At 42.5% G+C, this 15530-nt stretch overlaps 1 protein-coding gene across 2 annotated transcripts in view; it reads right to left on the bottom strand.

The window, feature by feature from the left end:
* The window catches only part of PDZD8 (PDZ domain containing 8), a 132109-nt gene extending 117070 nt beyond the window's left edge, over positions 1-15039 (bottom strand). For both annotated transcript variants that reach the window (XM_054033757.1, XM_054033758.1), the window contains exon 1: positions 13898-15039. In XM_054033757.1, the coding sequence (XP_053889732.1) occupies positions 13898-14784 (887 nt within the window). In that variant the 5' untranslated portion in view covers positions 14785-15039. The remainder of the gene's footprint in view (positions 1-13897) is intronic.
* Positions 15040-15530: the final 491 nt, after the last annotated feature.

Raw genomic sequence — 15530 nt, 5'->3', positions numbered from 1 at the left:
TCCTAATTACTGGCCTAAACATTTTAATGTGGGCAAACAGCAGCACCACCCACTATTCCACTTTGTGAAGCAAGCCTAAAAACAATAGTTTCAACCAGAACAATTCATCAAATTTGCAGACAATTTCAGGTTGACCAAAACTGTATGTTTCAGTAAATGAACTATTTGTCCAACCAAAAAAGCTGTTAATTTTTAATTTTTTTTTAAATAAAGAATCTTACTGAATGATAGAATTTTAGCTGGAGATAAACCCCTGAAAATAGGAATTAAATGCTAATATAATTCAAGTTATATTCTTTAAAACATCATATTTGTAATCTAAAAAGTTAATGAACTCAAGGGTTTCAATTCTATCATTAATTGCCCCATAATATGTTCTTCACCTACACCTTGTAAGAATCAGATTAGATGAGACATTTCACTGTTGTGACCCCGATGTATTTTTTTTGTAAACCAAGATACAGTCTTTATGTACAGTGGAGGGAGAATTGTTCCTCAAGAACACCAGGCTGGTTTATAAAATAGTTAAAAAAAAAAATCTAACAATGGCACTCTGTGGGGGGAAATTCTATATATTTTTAATAAGAGTATTTGCTACCATCCTTGGATCTTAAAATAAGACAGCCAGGTAGTAGTAGTCCAAACTACTACTACAGATAGATTTTAGTTATCTGAACATAGTACAATTTTACTGTTGCTTAAGTGAGTGTCAAACTAATATCAAATCTGAATAAACTATTCACTGAATTTAGAGTGCAGATACTGTAGACACAGACCAAATACTTAAGTAGCATTTTTTCAGCAGCTCTACAATTCTGAGTACCGTTTAGAAGAAACATGCCTTCCCTACCCAGCCCCCTCCATACTGTTTCGCAACCCCGACGTGGCCCTTAGGCCAAAAAGTTTGCCCACCCTTGCTCTAGGCTCTAACACAGATAAGAAGGACCACCCCCTCGCCCGCCACAGCACCAAACAATCAAGTTCTACTTTTTACCTTTGCCATCCCTTGCACTTTCTTTGCACTCTTACGTAAACCTGGAGTTTCACAAGTCTCTGTTAAACTGGTCTCATGTTTTATTATTTTTGTCACCATCTAAAATAATTAAATTGAAACAGGTATATTTAAGGTGTCCAGGGACACTTCAGCAATGCTGAAAAGCCACAACATGCCACCCAATGCATTGTTAGGCTAAAATTGAGTTCTACTCTGAAAAGTAAAACACAAAACCCACCTTATTGTTTGTAAACTAAAAATATCTGAGATGGAGTCCATGACACACAGTAGCTATGGAATGCCACAATAGCTTTTAAAACAAAAACAGTAAAGCCCGGAAAAATAAACCAGAACTCCAAGAGTGAAACTGGGAAGGTGCCACACACATCACCGATAACAGTTACTGTAGGCCAAACTTTGTGCCAGGTTAAATCTTTGCAACCCAAAAATACACAAAGCAATATGTTAGTGCTTAAAGTAGTTAGTCTATTTAGGCCTGATCCCCACTAAGCCCCCTCTTCGGACTAAGGTATGCAATAGCTGAATTCGAAGTACCTTAGTCCGAACTTACCGCGGGTCCAGAGGCGGCAGGGAGGCTCCCCCGTCGATGCCGCGTACTCCTCTCGCCGAGCTGGAGTACCGGCGTCGACAGCGAGCACTTCCGGGATCGATCCGGGATTGATTTATTGCGTCTAAACCAGACGCGATAAATCGATCCCAGAACATCGATTGCCTGCCGCCGGACCCTCCAGTAAGTGTAGACATACCCTTAGTTTTACAAAGAAAACATTGAGAGAAGACTTACAGTCTATAAGCACCTACATAGAAGAACGATATCTGATAGTAGAGGGGTCTTTAAACTGGCAGACAAAGGCATAACAAGAGCCAATGGCTGAAGTTATTCTATAAAGTTTCTATACCTCACTCATCAGGGTAGTATCTGAATGCCTTTCAGTAGTCCATTAAGCAACATGACTAACAGCTGTCACACATTTGTTCCCTCATTCTCTCGCTAAGGGAATAAATGTGTGCAGTGGAGTGTTTTGGAACATAGTTAAACAAACTCAGCTATATGTTTGTTGCAACTTGCTCTTGGAGTGGAAAACAGAGAGGTCTGCAATAGTCCTTAGTGCCTGTGAGACTTTGTTCCACAGTCTTGGGCTAGCCCCCAAATAAGTTGTCTCCTGCACCGGCAAGATTTGCTCTGAATTGTAGGAAGTTCTATTGCACCGAGAGAGCAAAGCTGTCAATCAGGGTTTATCCTAGAGCTTCAGGCAATCTTCTAGATACCCTAGTCACAGAGTACTTAGCACCTTGGATATAAGGACCAAACGCAGAAGCTAAATAGATTCAGACTAGGAATAAGGTTTTGGGGATTTGTTTTTTGTTTGAACAGTGAGGATAATTAACCTTTGGAAAACATTTACCAAGGATTCTTCATCACTTTAAGTCTTTAAATCAAGAGCATGTCTTTCTAGAAGATTCTCTAGCTCAATCAGAAGTTTTGGGATTGATATAGGAACCCTTTAGTGAAATTCTATGGCTTTTTATGCAGGTCAGATGAGATGACTAGAATGGTCCCTGCCTTCTGACCTTAAAAATAGGTGAATTTATGTTTTTATTCAGAAAAAGCATGTGTCTGCTTATTACTCCAAAAATGAAAGTTAAACTAATTTTAGATCCAAATCCACTTGATTGCTCAGAAGCCATAATACAGCAGTAAAATAAACATACTAAGACACCTTCGGTGATGCATTTTTTAAAATGAAGCATACATAAGGTGACTAGGTACCTTCTCGTCACTTACTGTGACGGACCCAGACCAGTGGGGTACAGGAGCCTGGTAGAGGGCAAATATACTGGTCACTGGATGAGTAGTTTTCTGTTCCCTGAGTGACCAGAGCAGGGGCTGCACTAGAGTAATCAGGAACCTGCTAGAACCAGTTAAGACAGGCAGGCTAATCAGGGCACCTGGGTTTTAAAAAGGAGCTCACTTCAGTTTGTGGTGTGAGTGTGAGGAGCTGGGAGCAAGAGGTGCAAGGAGCTGGGAGGGCGTGCTGCTGGAGGACTGAGGAGCATAAGCGTTATCAGACACCAGGAGGAAGGTCCTGTGGTGAGAATAAGAAAGGTGTTTGGAGGAGGCCATGGGGAAGTACCCAGAGAGTTGTAGCTGTCATGCAGCTGTTACAGGAGGCACTATAGACAGCTGCAGTCCACAGGGCCCTGGGCTGGAACCCGGAGTAGAGGGCGGGCCCAGGTTCCCCCCAAACCTCCCAATTGACCTGGACTGTGGGTTCTTCCAGAGGGGAAGGTCTCTGGGCTGTTCCCCAACCCATATGGTGAATCTCTGAGGCAAGAAAATCCGCCAATAAGCGCAGGACCCAAGATAGAGAAGTAACTTTGTCACATTACGTACTGCTGTTCTTTATTTTATCAAAACTGTCCCATTAAAATACAAATCACTTGACTATCTTCAGGAAAACTTGTAAGTTGTTCAAGAAAAAAAATATACAGAATAAAACTGCTCTGCTTCATAACTTCATTGGCCCAATCACTTAAAATGTCGCTGAAAAAAAAGTAGTATAACATTGAATTGTGCTTTCCATTTTGAAAATGGAACCACTAGTAGATTATTAGTCCCTACTGACACTTCTTTACTGAATTACTGAACCGGTCAGTAATTCAGTAAATATTGAGTATCTAATATTTTCCCCCAAATGCTTCTTCCACTCTCTCAAGTACACCCCCTTTTTATTTTGTTTACCCTTCTGTACAATCAATAAATTCTCCAATTGTTCAATGGAGAGTGATGAAATGTTGAAATAGTTCAAAACCAAGCAAGTGTGAACATGAGTTATATACAGAGACTAGCGTTGGTGACTTGAGGCAATCACTGCAGGAATGTTGAATAAGCAGTTTACCACAGTCACCCAATAACATGAAATGATTAGCTACTATAGTGAAACTGTCAGCATGAGATTAAGTTCCATAGCGATTAGATTGCAGCATTCTATGACATCACGTTGCTGAAACTCACTTTCCTCACCCAAATTGCTTTCTAAAAGCTTACCGTTTTGTTGCAAAGATTTACAAGATCAGAAGACCAACTTATGCAAAGGAAAAAGTTTTCCCATGTGTGCGTATTACTTTCTATATGAGAATCTCCAAGTGCTATACATTTGCATAACACCCATATGATATAGCAGAGTATCATCCCTATTTTTAAGTAGGAAAACTTAGGCAAAAATTAAGTGATTTACTCAGTCTCAATGGGAAGTTGGACTCCCAGTTTTGAACCTTAATAGGCCATGCCTTCTCTCACTTTAACCAAAGCATTAGGTGTCGTATATGATCTTAATCCTAAAAATAAATTTGAGTTTTCAAAGATAGATTAGTAGTCAGCTGAAATAAACAGTAGAGGTTTTACTGAAAGCCTTGAAAATATGCAAGTTATGACAGACCAGTTAGGAAAACACTAAAGTTTGTTGGAAAATAACAAAGGCATTTGTCCTCGCTGAGAAGCAAGCTTAAAACAAGTCTTTTTTGAGATATCAGAACACACAAAAAAGCAAACATGCAAGTTTTTTTTTTTTTTTTTTTTCACATGTTGATATCAAACTGAAGAAGTTTGCAACAGAACTTTATCAGATTTCCCCCAGGCTCTCACCCCACCAGCATCTACCTACCCAAAAAGTACACCACTGGTCTGAAAACAAGCATTTTTTTTAATTCCACAATCGTAAGAAAGGTAAGCCAGTGCTGTAGTTTTATTTTCATTTACAACTGTGTCAAAGAATCTCACACATATCCCTTCAAATAGGAGGTAGGATTGAGGGTCAACATTTTGAGAAAGGAAGTGCCATTGCCCACCAAGGCAATTAACTCTAATCCTTAACTGGATCAGTCTTTGAAGCAAACAAATATAATTACCACTATAAATCTATTCTCTCTCACACACACTGTCTTTCAACCTCCATTGATTTTATGATTTTTTTTTTATTCCCACCATCCTTTGCATTCACTGAGATTTTCTTGGTCCCCATGTAATTCTCCTACACAGGATTTTGTCACACAGAAATACATAAATTGCAAGGCACAAAAATGCACTATTTTGTCATCACTCACATGTCAAAGAGCTTATGCCCTCACCAATCCAAAAAGCACACCAGTAACCTACTAATACATGTCCTGTGAGTGGTTTATTGCTTATAGAACTTATTTGAACTTATTTTAATTATTTTTTTAAAAAAAACTTAAAACTTTCAGAGGATAAGAGATTCTGAGATTTACCTTCTGACTGTGAGAACCCATAATTAGACAATATGAGGGAAAAAAGTATTTTAAAACCCTTTTCTCTGCTATTCTGAACCAATGGCCAAAATCATGAATACCAACAGAATTAAAGCTTTCATTTGATCACAGACTGAATTTGGTGACCTTCCAGGCACACTGAAAAGACATCTTGTTCAACAGGATTTTTGGAGTAGGCGGAGGGAATGATGAAAGGGTGGAAAGCAGCTTTTTAGTTGGTGGCAACCTAGCCAAGTTCCTTTATGCATAGTTATTTGATGCTGCTGGGGTTTTGTTTTGCTGTAATATTAATTACATGTCAGGGTGCCTAGAGCTTTGTATAAGCTATTCAAATAAAAAAATAAACACGTTTAAATAAAAAGTTATTTGCTCTTGTGGGTATGAAGATCTTCCAAATGTGATAAACTGCAGTGTCTACAGAAAGCTCTACTGCATGTTTATCATAGTTTGCCAAGCGATATAGTGAAGTCTCTGGTCAGTTTCACTGGTGCTATTAAGAACCATGTGAGCAGCACTGAAACTGTCATAATGATACTTCTATCAATAGAGGCAGGCATTGGAATTTTTTCATGGGGAGAAGAACCCAGAAAATGGAAAAAGAGGGAGAACAGAGTAGCAGAAACTTTTCCACCTGGAAAAAGAACAGGAGTACTTGTGGCACCTTAGAGACTAACAAATTTATTAGAGCATAAGCGTTAGGTGAGCAAAGTATAGGAGAGAATAGATGTGTCTTTTCCCTTCTGGCAGCTACAGCAAACAGACTTTCAAATCTGTAACAGGCACCTGTTTTGCAAGAAAGGGGAGATATAAAAATATCAGTAGGCTCCAGAAACAGCATCTTAGTAAAAGTCTTAGCATCTTCTCTTTCCAGATGAGGAGAGGTGGGATTCTCAACAAAGTACTGCTCCTGGACATCACTGGTGCCTCTAATCTTATCTTTAAAAGGTAATTCTGGCTAAGAAGTTTAGACTTCCAGTTAGATGTTCACTACATTTTTCAAGACCTCTGTTACCTGATTAGGTTTGTCACTTCAATAGCAAAGAACCATTTTAAGCCAATATCTTGCTTACATTACATTTCTGGCTTATACTTCTTGGAAAATATGGAGTCAATTTAAAAGCTATGTAACAAGTTCTGTAATGGATTAATTAAAATGAATTAAAACTAAAGCTTTTGGGTCATACTCTCAAGTGTCAAAAAGGATTCTATATAATCACCTGCTTTATTTTGGAATCAGTTATTGTTTAACTGAACTCATTAACTAACTAAATGTAAGTCATAAGAGATCAGTTGTGGTATTTAACTTCCGATAACAAAATATTACTAGAAAGTAGTCTTGGTAAGACCCTGCTTCTCTGAATCTGTTTAGCTTCTGCATTTGGTTCTCCCTCAAAGTTCTGGTGCATTCTTAAGAAACTGACTAATTGTGAACCAAGTTCCTAATAAATTCTTCTTTAACTAGCATCACACATTGGATGTTTGGACAAAACTAGGATGTTACTTTAAATAACCCAAAACATATGTTAAAAGGTGTGCCCTGGTTGTTAACTTCAGTTTCAGCATTAAAAATAGTCAATGAAAAATTATTTAAAGGAATGTGCTAAATGGCTTAAATTAAAAAGTAAAGGTATAATTTTACAGTTAATGTGCCTAATTGCCTGGTGGTTGCAACATGAGAATGGATATGAGACAAATTGGCTTCTTTTCCTGGGCGCCACTGGCTGGCTCTGACACTTGGAACGACTCTTTCAATGTCTGTTTCTTTATATGTTAAATGAATTGAGGATGCTACCAGTTATCCACATTTGTAAAGTACTTGGAGATTCTGATTAGTGAGATGTATTGTGCATTGCAAGCAAAGTAATCTCAATTTTCAGCAGTATATGGAAAAACTACCAAGGCATGTTAAAGAGTTATTTAGAATTTGAGTCAGATTCTTCTTCCTTACACTCAGTTCTACATTGCTGTTACTCCTGAATTACACAAGTGTGAATAAAAAACTGTACCCTGTGAATTTTTTAGGCCGTGCTACATGAGAATGCCATTTAAAACCTAGTTTAGGATAAATCAGTGCAGATTTAGCTAACGTGGTGCAAACCCAGATAGATACTCTTATTTTAGTTTAGGTTAAACCTGATCCCAAATTAAACTTAAAAATTTCCCATGTTTAAACTGAAATAAGTGTGCCCATACAGATTTGCACCAGTGTAAATTCACACCTTAGTTTAAACTGATGTAACTTTCTCATGCAGACACAGCCTTAGTATTCTGGTAAATTCCATTATGAGACACATCTATAGGGAATGTGGAACATGCTTCACTACATAGAAGATGCACATGAAGGAAACTTTCTGTAAGAAAGACACTGATTTTAAAGTCCTTTAGTTACCTTGGCCTCCTAATTCTACCACCACTTACGTCTACAGCCATAATATTACAAATCTGATATTTGTTGTATTTCCAAATTCAAGGTCTTGCAAATTCATCCATTTAGATACTTAATCTGCTTATTATAGCTAAAGCAGTAAAGGAGTTCTGTATATTTTAAGGACATGAGGTTTCTCGGTATGTTAAATAAAAGAAAGCAATAGCTTAATTTTTTTTTATTATTAGCTTACATATAAAACAAAATCAGATACAGTTTCTAAAGGTAACTATTTGTTTCCAATATTCTCTTACTATCGCTTAAATCTTGAATCTTTAATAATAAACTTATTATTTTCACTATAAATACATCTCAATGCTGTGGTATTGAGTGAAATGCTGATCCTGAGTTGAATAATTCAAGCTGATGTGAATTCTGTTCTTTTGGGAACAGCAGACCTGGTATTTCTGTGAGTGTTCCGTGGATAAGGGGCTGAACACTACAGGGGAATGTTTCAAAGGGACTCGGGTGCACCCACTGTTAACCATCCAAGCACTCTTTTGGGCTATGCCAACCCTTACTTTACCTGGTAAGTTAACAGGCTGATGGTGTCAGGGAGCTGACACCGAGTTAAGTACAAGAAAGTCTCCCTCTTGCTGGAAGTAGGAGAGGCAACAAGATGACTTTCCTCCCTGGATTCCCCAAGAACCATCACATCAGTAGATGATTAAGGAAAGGAAAAGAAAAACTTAGGACTTAGATAATACTGTGGCCTCGTTCAGAGAATTTTAGCCAACTGACTCTTAGAGAGATGGCAGCTCTGTCCTTGAATGACAACGGTTACATCAAAATAACTGTTTTGTTAAACCCAAATACTCTTGATCAAGAGCCAAGGAAAAGAGACAGGTATTTTGGAAATTCTCAATGGAATATATATAAATAAGAGTTTGTAAGTATTTCAGCATAAGCTCTAACAGCACGTCAAAACATTTGTCCCCTTGGCTTCTGGATTGCTAAATTACAGAATTGGAATCAATCAGATCATGAACATCTGATTCAGTGTGATTGTCATAACTATAAAGGGAAGGGTAACAGCTGTCCTGTGTACACTACTATAAAATCCCCTCCTGGCCAGAGGCTCCAAAATCCTTTTACCTGTAAAGGGTTAAGAAGCTCAGGTAACCTGGCTGACACCTGACCCAAAGGACCAATAAGGGGACAAGATACTTTCAAATCTTGGGGGGGGGGCTTTTGTTTGTGCTCTTTGTTTGGGAGTTCGTTCGCTCTTGGGACTGAGAGGGACCAGACATCAATCCAGGTTCTCCACATCTTTCTAAACAAGTCTCTCCTATTTCAAACTTGTAAGTAAACAGCCAGGCAAGGCGTGTTAGTTTTACTTTGTTTTCTCAACTTGTAAATGTACCTTTTACTAGAGTGTTTATCTCTGTTTGCTGTACTTTGAACCTGAGGCTAGAGGGGGATCCTCTGAGCTCTTTGAGTTTGATTACCCTGTAAAGTTATTTTCCATACTGATTTTACAGAGATAATTTTTACCTTTTTTCTTTAATTAAAAGCCTTCTTTTTAAGAACCTGATTGATTTTTCCTTGTTTTTAGATCCAAGGGAATTGGATCTTGATCCACCAGGAGTTGGTGAAAGGAAGGAGGGGGGATGGTTAATTTCTCCTTGTTTTAAGATCCAAGGGGTTTGGATCTGTATTCACCACGGAATTGGTGAAGTTTCTCAAGGCTTCCCAGGGAAGGGAATCCACTTGGGAATGGTGGCAGCGGACCAGATCTAAGCTGGTAGTTAAGCTTAGAAGTTTTCATGCAGGCCCCCACATTTGTACCCTAAAGTTCAGAGTGGGGAAGCAGCCTTGACAGCGATATAATCTATATAGGAACATTTCAGGAATGTCACTCTGAAGCCTATTATGTCTGCAGAGTCGCTGTGCAGGACGGAAACATCTACAAACAGGGTTGAGGGCTCTTTTTGTTCAGAATATCACCAGGTTCAATCATTATTGTGTTTTGTGGTCTGTTACCATGCAATTTTTAAGTTCCCAGCCATTTTGACTTACAAGTTACACCTGTGCAGTGTACAGCTATAGTAAGACATGCATCTGTGCTATGCCAATGGTCCTTGACCATTGTGATATCAGAGGTAACTCAATCACCCTCCTTACGCTACAACTAATTTGCATGCAACAATTTCATTGGCTGTATACAGGAGACAGATGGATTGACTGGCCCAACTGCCACAGGTTTTTAATTGCAGCATAGACACACCCATAGTTATGCCAACCTAAGCCCGGGTATAGACACAGCTAGGTTGACAGAAGTCTTCAGTTGATATAGCCACTACCTCTTGAGGGGGTGGATTTATTACAGCAACAGAAAAACTCCTCCTGTCTGTAGCAAGCGTCTATTACAGTGGTGTAGCTGCAGCACTGCAGCTGTGCTGCTAGAGGGCTTGTAGTGTAGACATAGCCTAAGACTATTACTATTACAACTATTCAATTATTTGTTTGCAAAACTCCTAGAGTGAGGGTGGAGAGGGGAAAAGCCACAGAAAGGGCTTGAACTGCAAACAACATACTGCTTGTTAAATATTTAACCAATAATATTTTACATCACAGAAAAGAGAGGAGTGGACAAATACATTCCATACAGATGAGAAATTATTGAATGTTTGTCAGGAAAAATTTATCTGGCTTCCTCCCAAACACTGAAAAATTGTATAAAAGAATAAATTAGCATAAATATCTGAATCACAGGTTCAGAGTTTTGCCTTCTTTTAAAGAAATTTAAAACATGAAATGCCTAATAAGAGATTAATTTTCTAAAACTGTTATCCATGAGGCAGTGTGGTTTAGAGTTGAGAACAGTATTAGAACTCTTGGACCCCTGTCCCAATAACCATTGGCATTGTGCTACCTTGGGAAAAACATTTGTGCTTCAGGTTTAACCCTCTGTATATGGGGGTCAACACTATACACACAGATTGAAACTTAAAACTTAGAGCACAATGTCCATAAAGCACCTTCAGATCTCTTGAGGAAACAGTCATATACAGGAGTGGATATTTTGTTACCCAACACCTACTAGCCTGTGTACTAAGTCTTCAAGCCAGGGTGAAAAATAGCTAAGCTACCATGACACTTTCAAAGCCAAACTCCCTGCTATTTAAGGGAATAACTATTTCGTTTTTAATATTTTATTGGATTGGATTTTTTTAAAAATTAGGTTCCAAAATTTTAGACTTTCCTTCCCTGAAATTCATTCTCTTCTTTCCTGTAACATATCATGCCATACCTTTCCTGAATTTCTTTCAGTGTCAGTTACCTTCTCTCCCCCACCCCTTCTCCACACTCATATCGCTTTCTTACTGAGGGCATGGCTACGCTTTCAGATGTAGAGCGCTATGAGTTAAACCCGCCTTCAGAGAGCGCAGTAGGAAAAGTGCTGCAGTCTGTCCACACTGACAGCTTCAAGCGCACTGGTGTGGCCACATTTGCGGCATTTGCAGTGGCATTGGGAGCGGTGCATTATGGGCAGCTATCCTAGCATGCAAGTGACTGCTACGTTCTTTTCAAATGAGGGGGTGGGGAGGAGTGTGACAGGGAATGTGTTGTATGTATGTGGCGAGAGAGAGCGCGAGTGGGTTTTGAGGGGGCTGAGAGCATGTCAACATGCTATCTTGTAAGTTCAGACAGCAGCAGACCCTCCCTCCCCCATCTCTCTCTCACACAGCATTCCACACTAATCTGTCTCAGAGCACACTTATCTTATCTCGGAGCTGATAAGCAGCCGGCTGTCAGAAACAGAGCTTTCAAACGGCATATCCACATTCCTACAGTGAGTTCAAAAGAATGAGAAGAGTGGCCACTTGACTTAAGAGGATTATGGGACGTTTCCGGAGGCTGATCAGAGCGCAGTAATGCAACACCTCGTCCACACTGGCCCTGCGGCGCTCCAGCGGGGGCGAAGCAAACGTTATTCCACTCGCCGAGGTGGAGTGCCAGCAGCACTGTAGCCATGGAGTCAGAGCGCTCTACGTGCCTTGCCAGTGTGGACGGGTAGTGAGCTAGTGCGCCCGGGGCTCCTTTATTGCGCTGTTATTCACAAGTGTAGCCAAGCCCTAAATGTTGTGCTCTACCTCTGCCCAGTATTTTCCATCACTCAGAATTCTCTTTTCAAAGTCCATCTCCCCTCTACCACAACATACTCCTCTTTCTTAACTTATCACTTTCTTTCTTTATCTCTCACCCACACTCACAATCCTAACCCAGTAGCTCTCATGCACAGGATTTGAAACATTCCCATGATATCTAATATCTTGGACTGAATGAGGAGAGGGGCCTCCACTATCCAGGAGCACCTCCCAAGTAAGATGCAAGACCCCTTCCACAACTGCTTGAAGGGGGGAGTAAGCCATCACTGACCTACACACAGACAACCTGGCAACTGGAAGGAAGAAGGGAGGAGAATGTTCTCTCCTCCCTCCCCACTTTGCTGCAAGTGGTTGTTGAAGTCAGTGGGGGCCTTACCATCCTAGTCTTCAGAAGATAAGGTCAGAAGGGACCACCATCATGATCATCTAGTCTGATCTGCACGTTGCAGGCCACAGAACCTCACCCACCCTCTGCTGAAATAGACCCTAACCTCTGAGTTACTGGAATCTTCAAATCATGGTTTAAAGTCTCTGTTTTAAGTCCTTTTCCACAACCAGTAGCTCAAGTCCCTTTCCCAAACTGCAAGTGTATGAAACTGACCCGATTCTTGTGAATTTCACTGTTGTCCACAATGTTCCAGTAACAGCCCTTAAAGCTGACAAGCTTCCAGTCAGTTTTCATTTTGCTGCACTGTGGGAATGCTATGAGTAACAGCTGAAGTACTGGAAGTGTCTGTCTGAAGACTCAGGAAGACCCAACCACATTGGTTTAGACTTGAGTCAGACTTTGTAAGTTATATTCACAACCATAAAGCCTCTAAATTGTTAAGAGAATTAAGATTCTGATATGGCATTTACCCTGAGAAGTTTCTTACCTGCCCTGCTTTTGTGGATTTTCCACGCCTTAGATCATTTCCCACATATATACAGTCACACAAGCTTAGCATAATTTGTAACAAAGAATAGACAGGAAAGGCTTTTAAAGCCATCTCCTCAACATAAAAATTAAATATACTTTAGAATTCAGATGGACCTCTTCAGTGATTCCTTTGTGTGGCTTCCCCTGAAAGGAACTTTACAGAGGTCTTAGTGCTGAGGAATCAAGTAAACAGGGTCACATTAATATATTTAGCAAGTAATCATGCAAACTATAGAAGAACATACAGGTGGATGGGAGGACAAATGTGTTCCCCAAGACTGGTACGTAACTGATCACTTGGATTCTTCCACTACAGATAAATCACTGGACATCCCATTATATGTAAAACTGCAATGTGTATAAATCAGATAGAAGGTGCTCTTCACACTCCTTCACTACAATAAAGCCAAAGTTGACACTAGAAAATTCCATGATAGCAGCTTGAGTAGCGAGGAGTAGTCCCCATATAACTCTTAGACCTGCCCAAGGGCAGATGGAGGGGCTGTAGGAGCAGGGGGAAGCAGCAATGAACTGGGGGGAAAAAGATAATATTTTGCACTTTTACAGTGCCTTTCAGAGAATATCAAAGCACTTTACAGTGCCTTTCAGAGAATATCAAAGCACTTTACAGTGAGTGAATTAGTTCCTGTCTCACGTGAGAATTACGGTCCCTGTTTTTTAAGATAGGAAATGTAAGGCCAAGTGACTTGCCCATGGTCGCACAGTCAGTCAATGGCAGATCCTGGAGCAAAGCCCACATATTCCAACTCTGCATCCTGTGCTTTAGCCACAAGGCCATCCTTCTACATTCCAAAGAGGTAGCATAGAGCAAGTGGATAAGGCACTGGACTGGTAGTTGGGATATCTGGGTTCTATCACCTGTTCTATCATTAATTTACTATCTGATCTTGGGCCACACTGTGTGCTTCACGTTCTTCATCTGTAAAATAATGAAAGTGATACTAATTCATAACATGCTTTGAGATCACAAGATGAAAAATACTATACAAGTGCCATTGTCATATGCCTGGAAAAGTGCCAATAAAAACCTTTCCTTATCTGTGAGTACATGACAGGCATTTGAATGCAGCCTGTCCCAAGGTAACTGCAGGAAAGATGGGCACATGGCACCTTACCTGATTTTATAATTGGGTAAGGTGTGCTTGCGCTTGATGACCTTCTTGAACTGGTTGACGATGATAGAAGTGAGCTGGGGCATGGGCCTCCCCTCAAACTGGGATTTCACCTCAAAGCCTATCACAGGATCATCCATGAAAGAAAAGGACCAGTGCGTGAAGGGCAAGCGGGTAAAGACCAGTCTCAGCTTCCCCATCACCCGGGAGATCTTGACGAAGAGGTACGCCGACTTGCCAAAGACCAGGTCCGCATCGATGGCTAGGTGGAAGCCACCATTATACTCCAGGTCCACCTCGAAGCCCAGTTCCTCGGGGCAGCCCTCATCACTGCAGATCACTGGCCGGATGAGCTTGATGGATTTGAAGATGGGCACCACGTCGCCCAGCGACACATCCCTGAGGCTGAGCCCCTCCAGCACCTTGCCCGTCATCTTGGTCTGCAGCAGTTCCTCGAACTCCACCTTGATCTTCTTGGTGACCCAGTGCCTGACCAGGGAGGTGTCCCTGAGTTCCCTGAAGAGGAAGAGGCAGATGGCATTGAGGAAGTAGCAGGTCTCCTCTCGGGAGGAAGGGGGCGCAGGGGGCTCTTGCTGCTGCTGCTTGGCGCCGGGCTCAGCCTGGGGCTTGGCGGCGCCCGGGGAGGGGGTAGCAGCGGAGGCGGCGGCGGGGGCAGGCTCCTGGGGCTGATGGCTGCCCGCCGGGTCTGAGCCGTGGAAATAGTCCCTGAGGCTGAGGTCAGGCAGGACCCTGGCGAAGAAGAGGCCGCCGGGGGCTCTGGCCACCCCGGGGGGCTCCGGCTTCCTCCTGTAGAGCAGCAGCAGCTGGAGCAGCAGCGTGATGCAGGAACCGGCCAGAGCCGAGATCAGGATCACATAGACCAGCAGCATCTCCGCCTCGACGCCCGCCAGGCGCGCACCTGGGCACGGGCTCCCCCCTCACACCAGCGCCGCCGCCTCCATCTTGTGGGCATGGAGCTGGGGCAGGTGCGGAGGGGCTGGGAACGGGGCGGGGGAGGCGCAGCCTCCGCCTTAGTCCGCCCGAGACACCCGCGCGGCTCCTCCGCGGTCCGCGCCGCCTCACACAGCAGCAGCCAGCTGCTGCCTCATCCGGGTCTCACCTCCCGCCCCCAGCAGGGCGGAGAAACCGACCACCGCTTCCCTCCCCGTCCGCCCGGATTGGAGGAGAGAGGAGGTCCTTACCCCGCACGTCATAGGGCACGGCGTCCTGCGCGGTGACGTCATAATACCACCGGTAGGCGGGGCTTGGGAAGGAGCGGTGCGTGTGCGCGCGACGCCCGGCCGCAAGTTGGGCAGCATGCGCCGCGGGGGGGGCCTGGCTGCCTGCTGCTGCGGGCAGTGCCAGCCGGAGGGCGCTGCACGGGGCAAAGCAGAGGCTGGAGCTGCACTGACGGCGGGAGGGGGGTTGTTTGCAGAAGCTGCTCGCGACTGCTGAGGGTCCCCAGCAGCTTTTGTCAAACGTTCAGCCCGAGGGAGACTCGGAATCACCTGCTGAAGAGGATGGATGGCAGCGGGACGGAGGAGGTTCCGACATAGGGCTGGCTCTAGGATAGCACCAGGCCCTCTCCCAGCTGCCCCCCCCCGTCCCTCCTTGCAGGTCACTGACATGCCAAGGA

This window comes from Malaclemys terrapin, chromosome 7 (assembly GCF_027887155.1).
Source record: "Malaclemys terrapin pileata isolate rMalTer1 chromosome 7, rMalTer1.hap1, whole genome shotgun sequence".
In the NCBI taxonomy this organism is placed as follows: domain Eukaryota; kingdom Metazoa; phylum Chordata; order Testudines; family Emydidae; genus Malaclemys; species Malaclemys terrapin.
The sequence above is the reverse complement of the archived record's forward strand: the minus strand, read 5'-3'. Positions and strand labels throughout refer to the sequence as shown.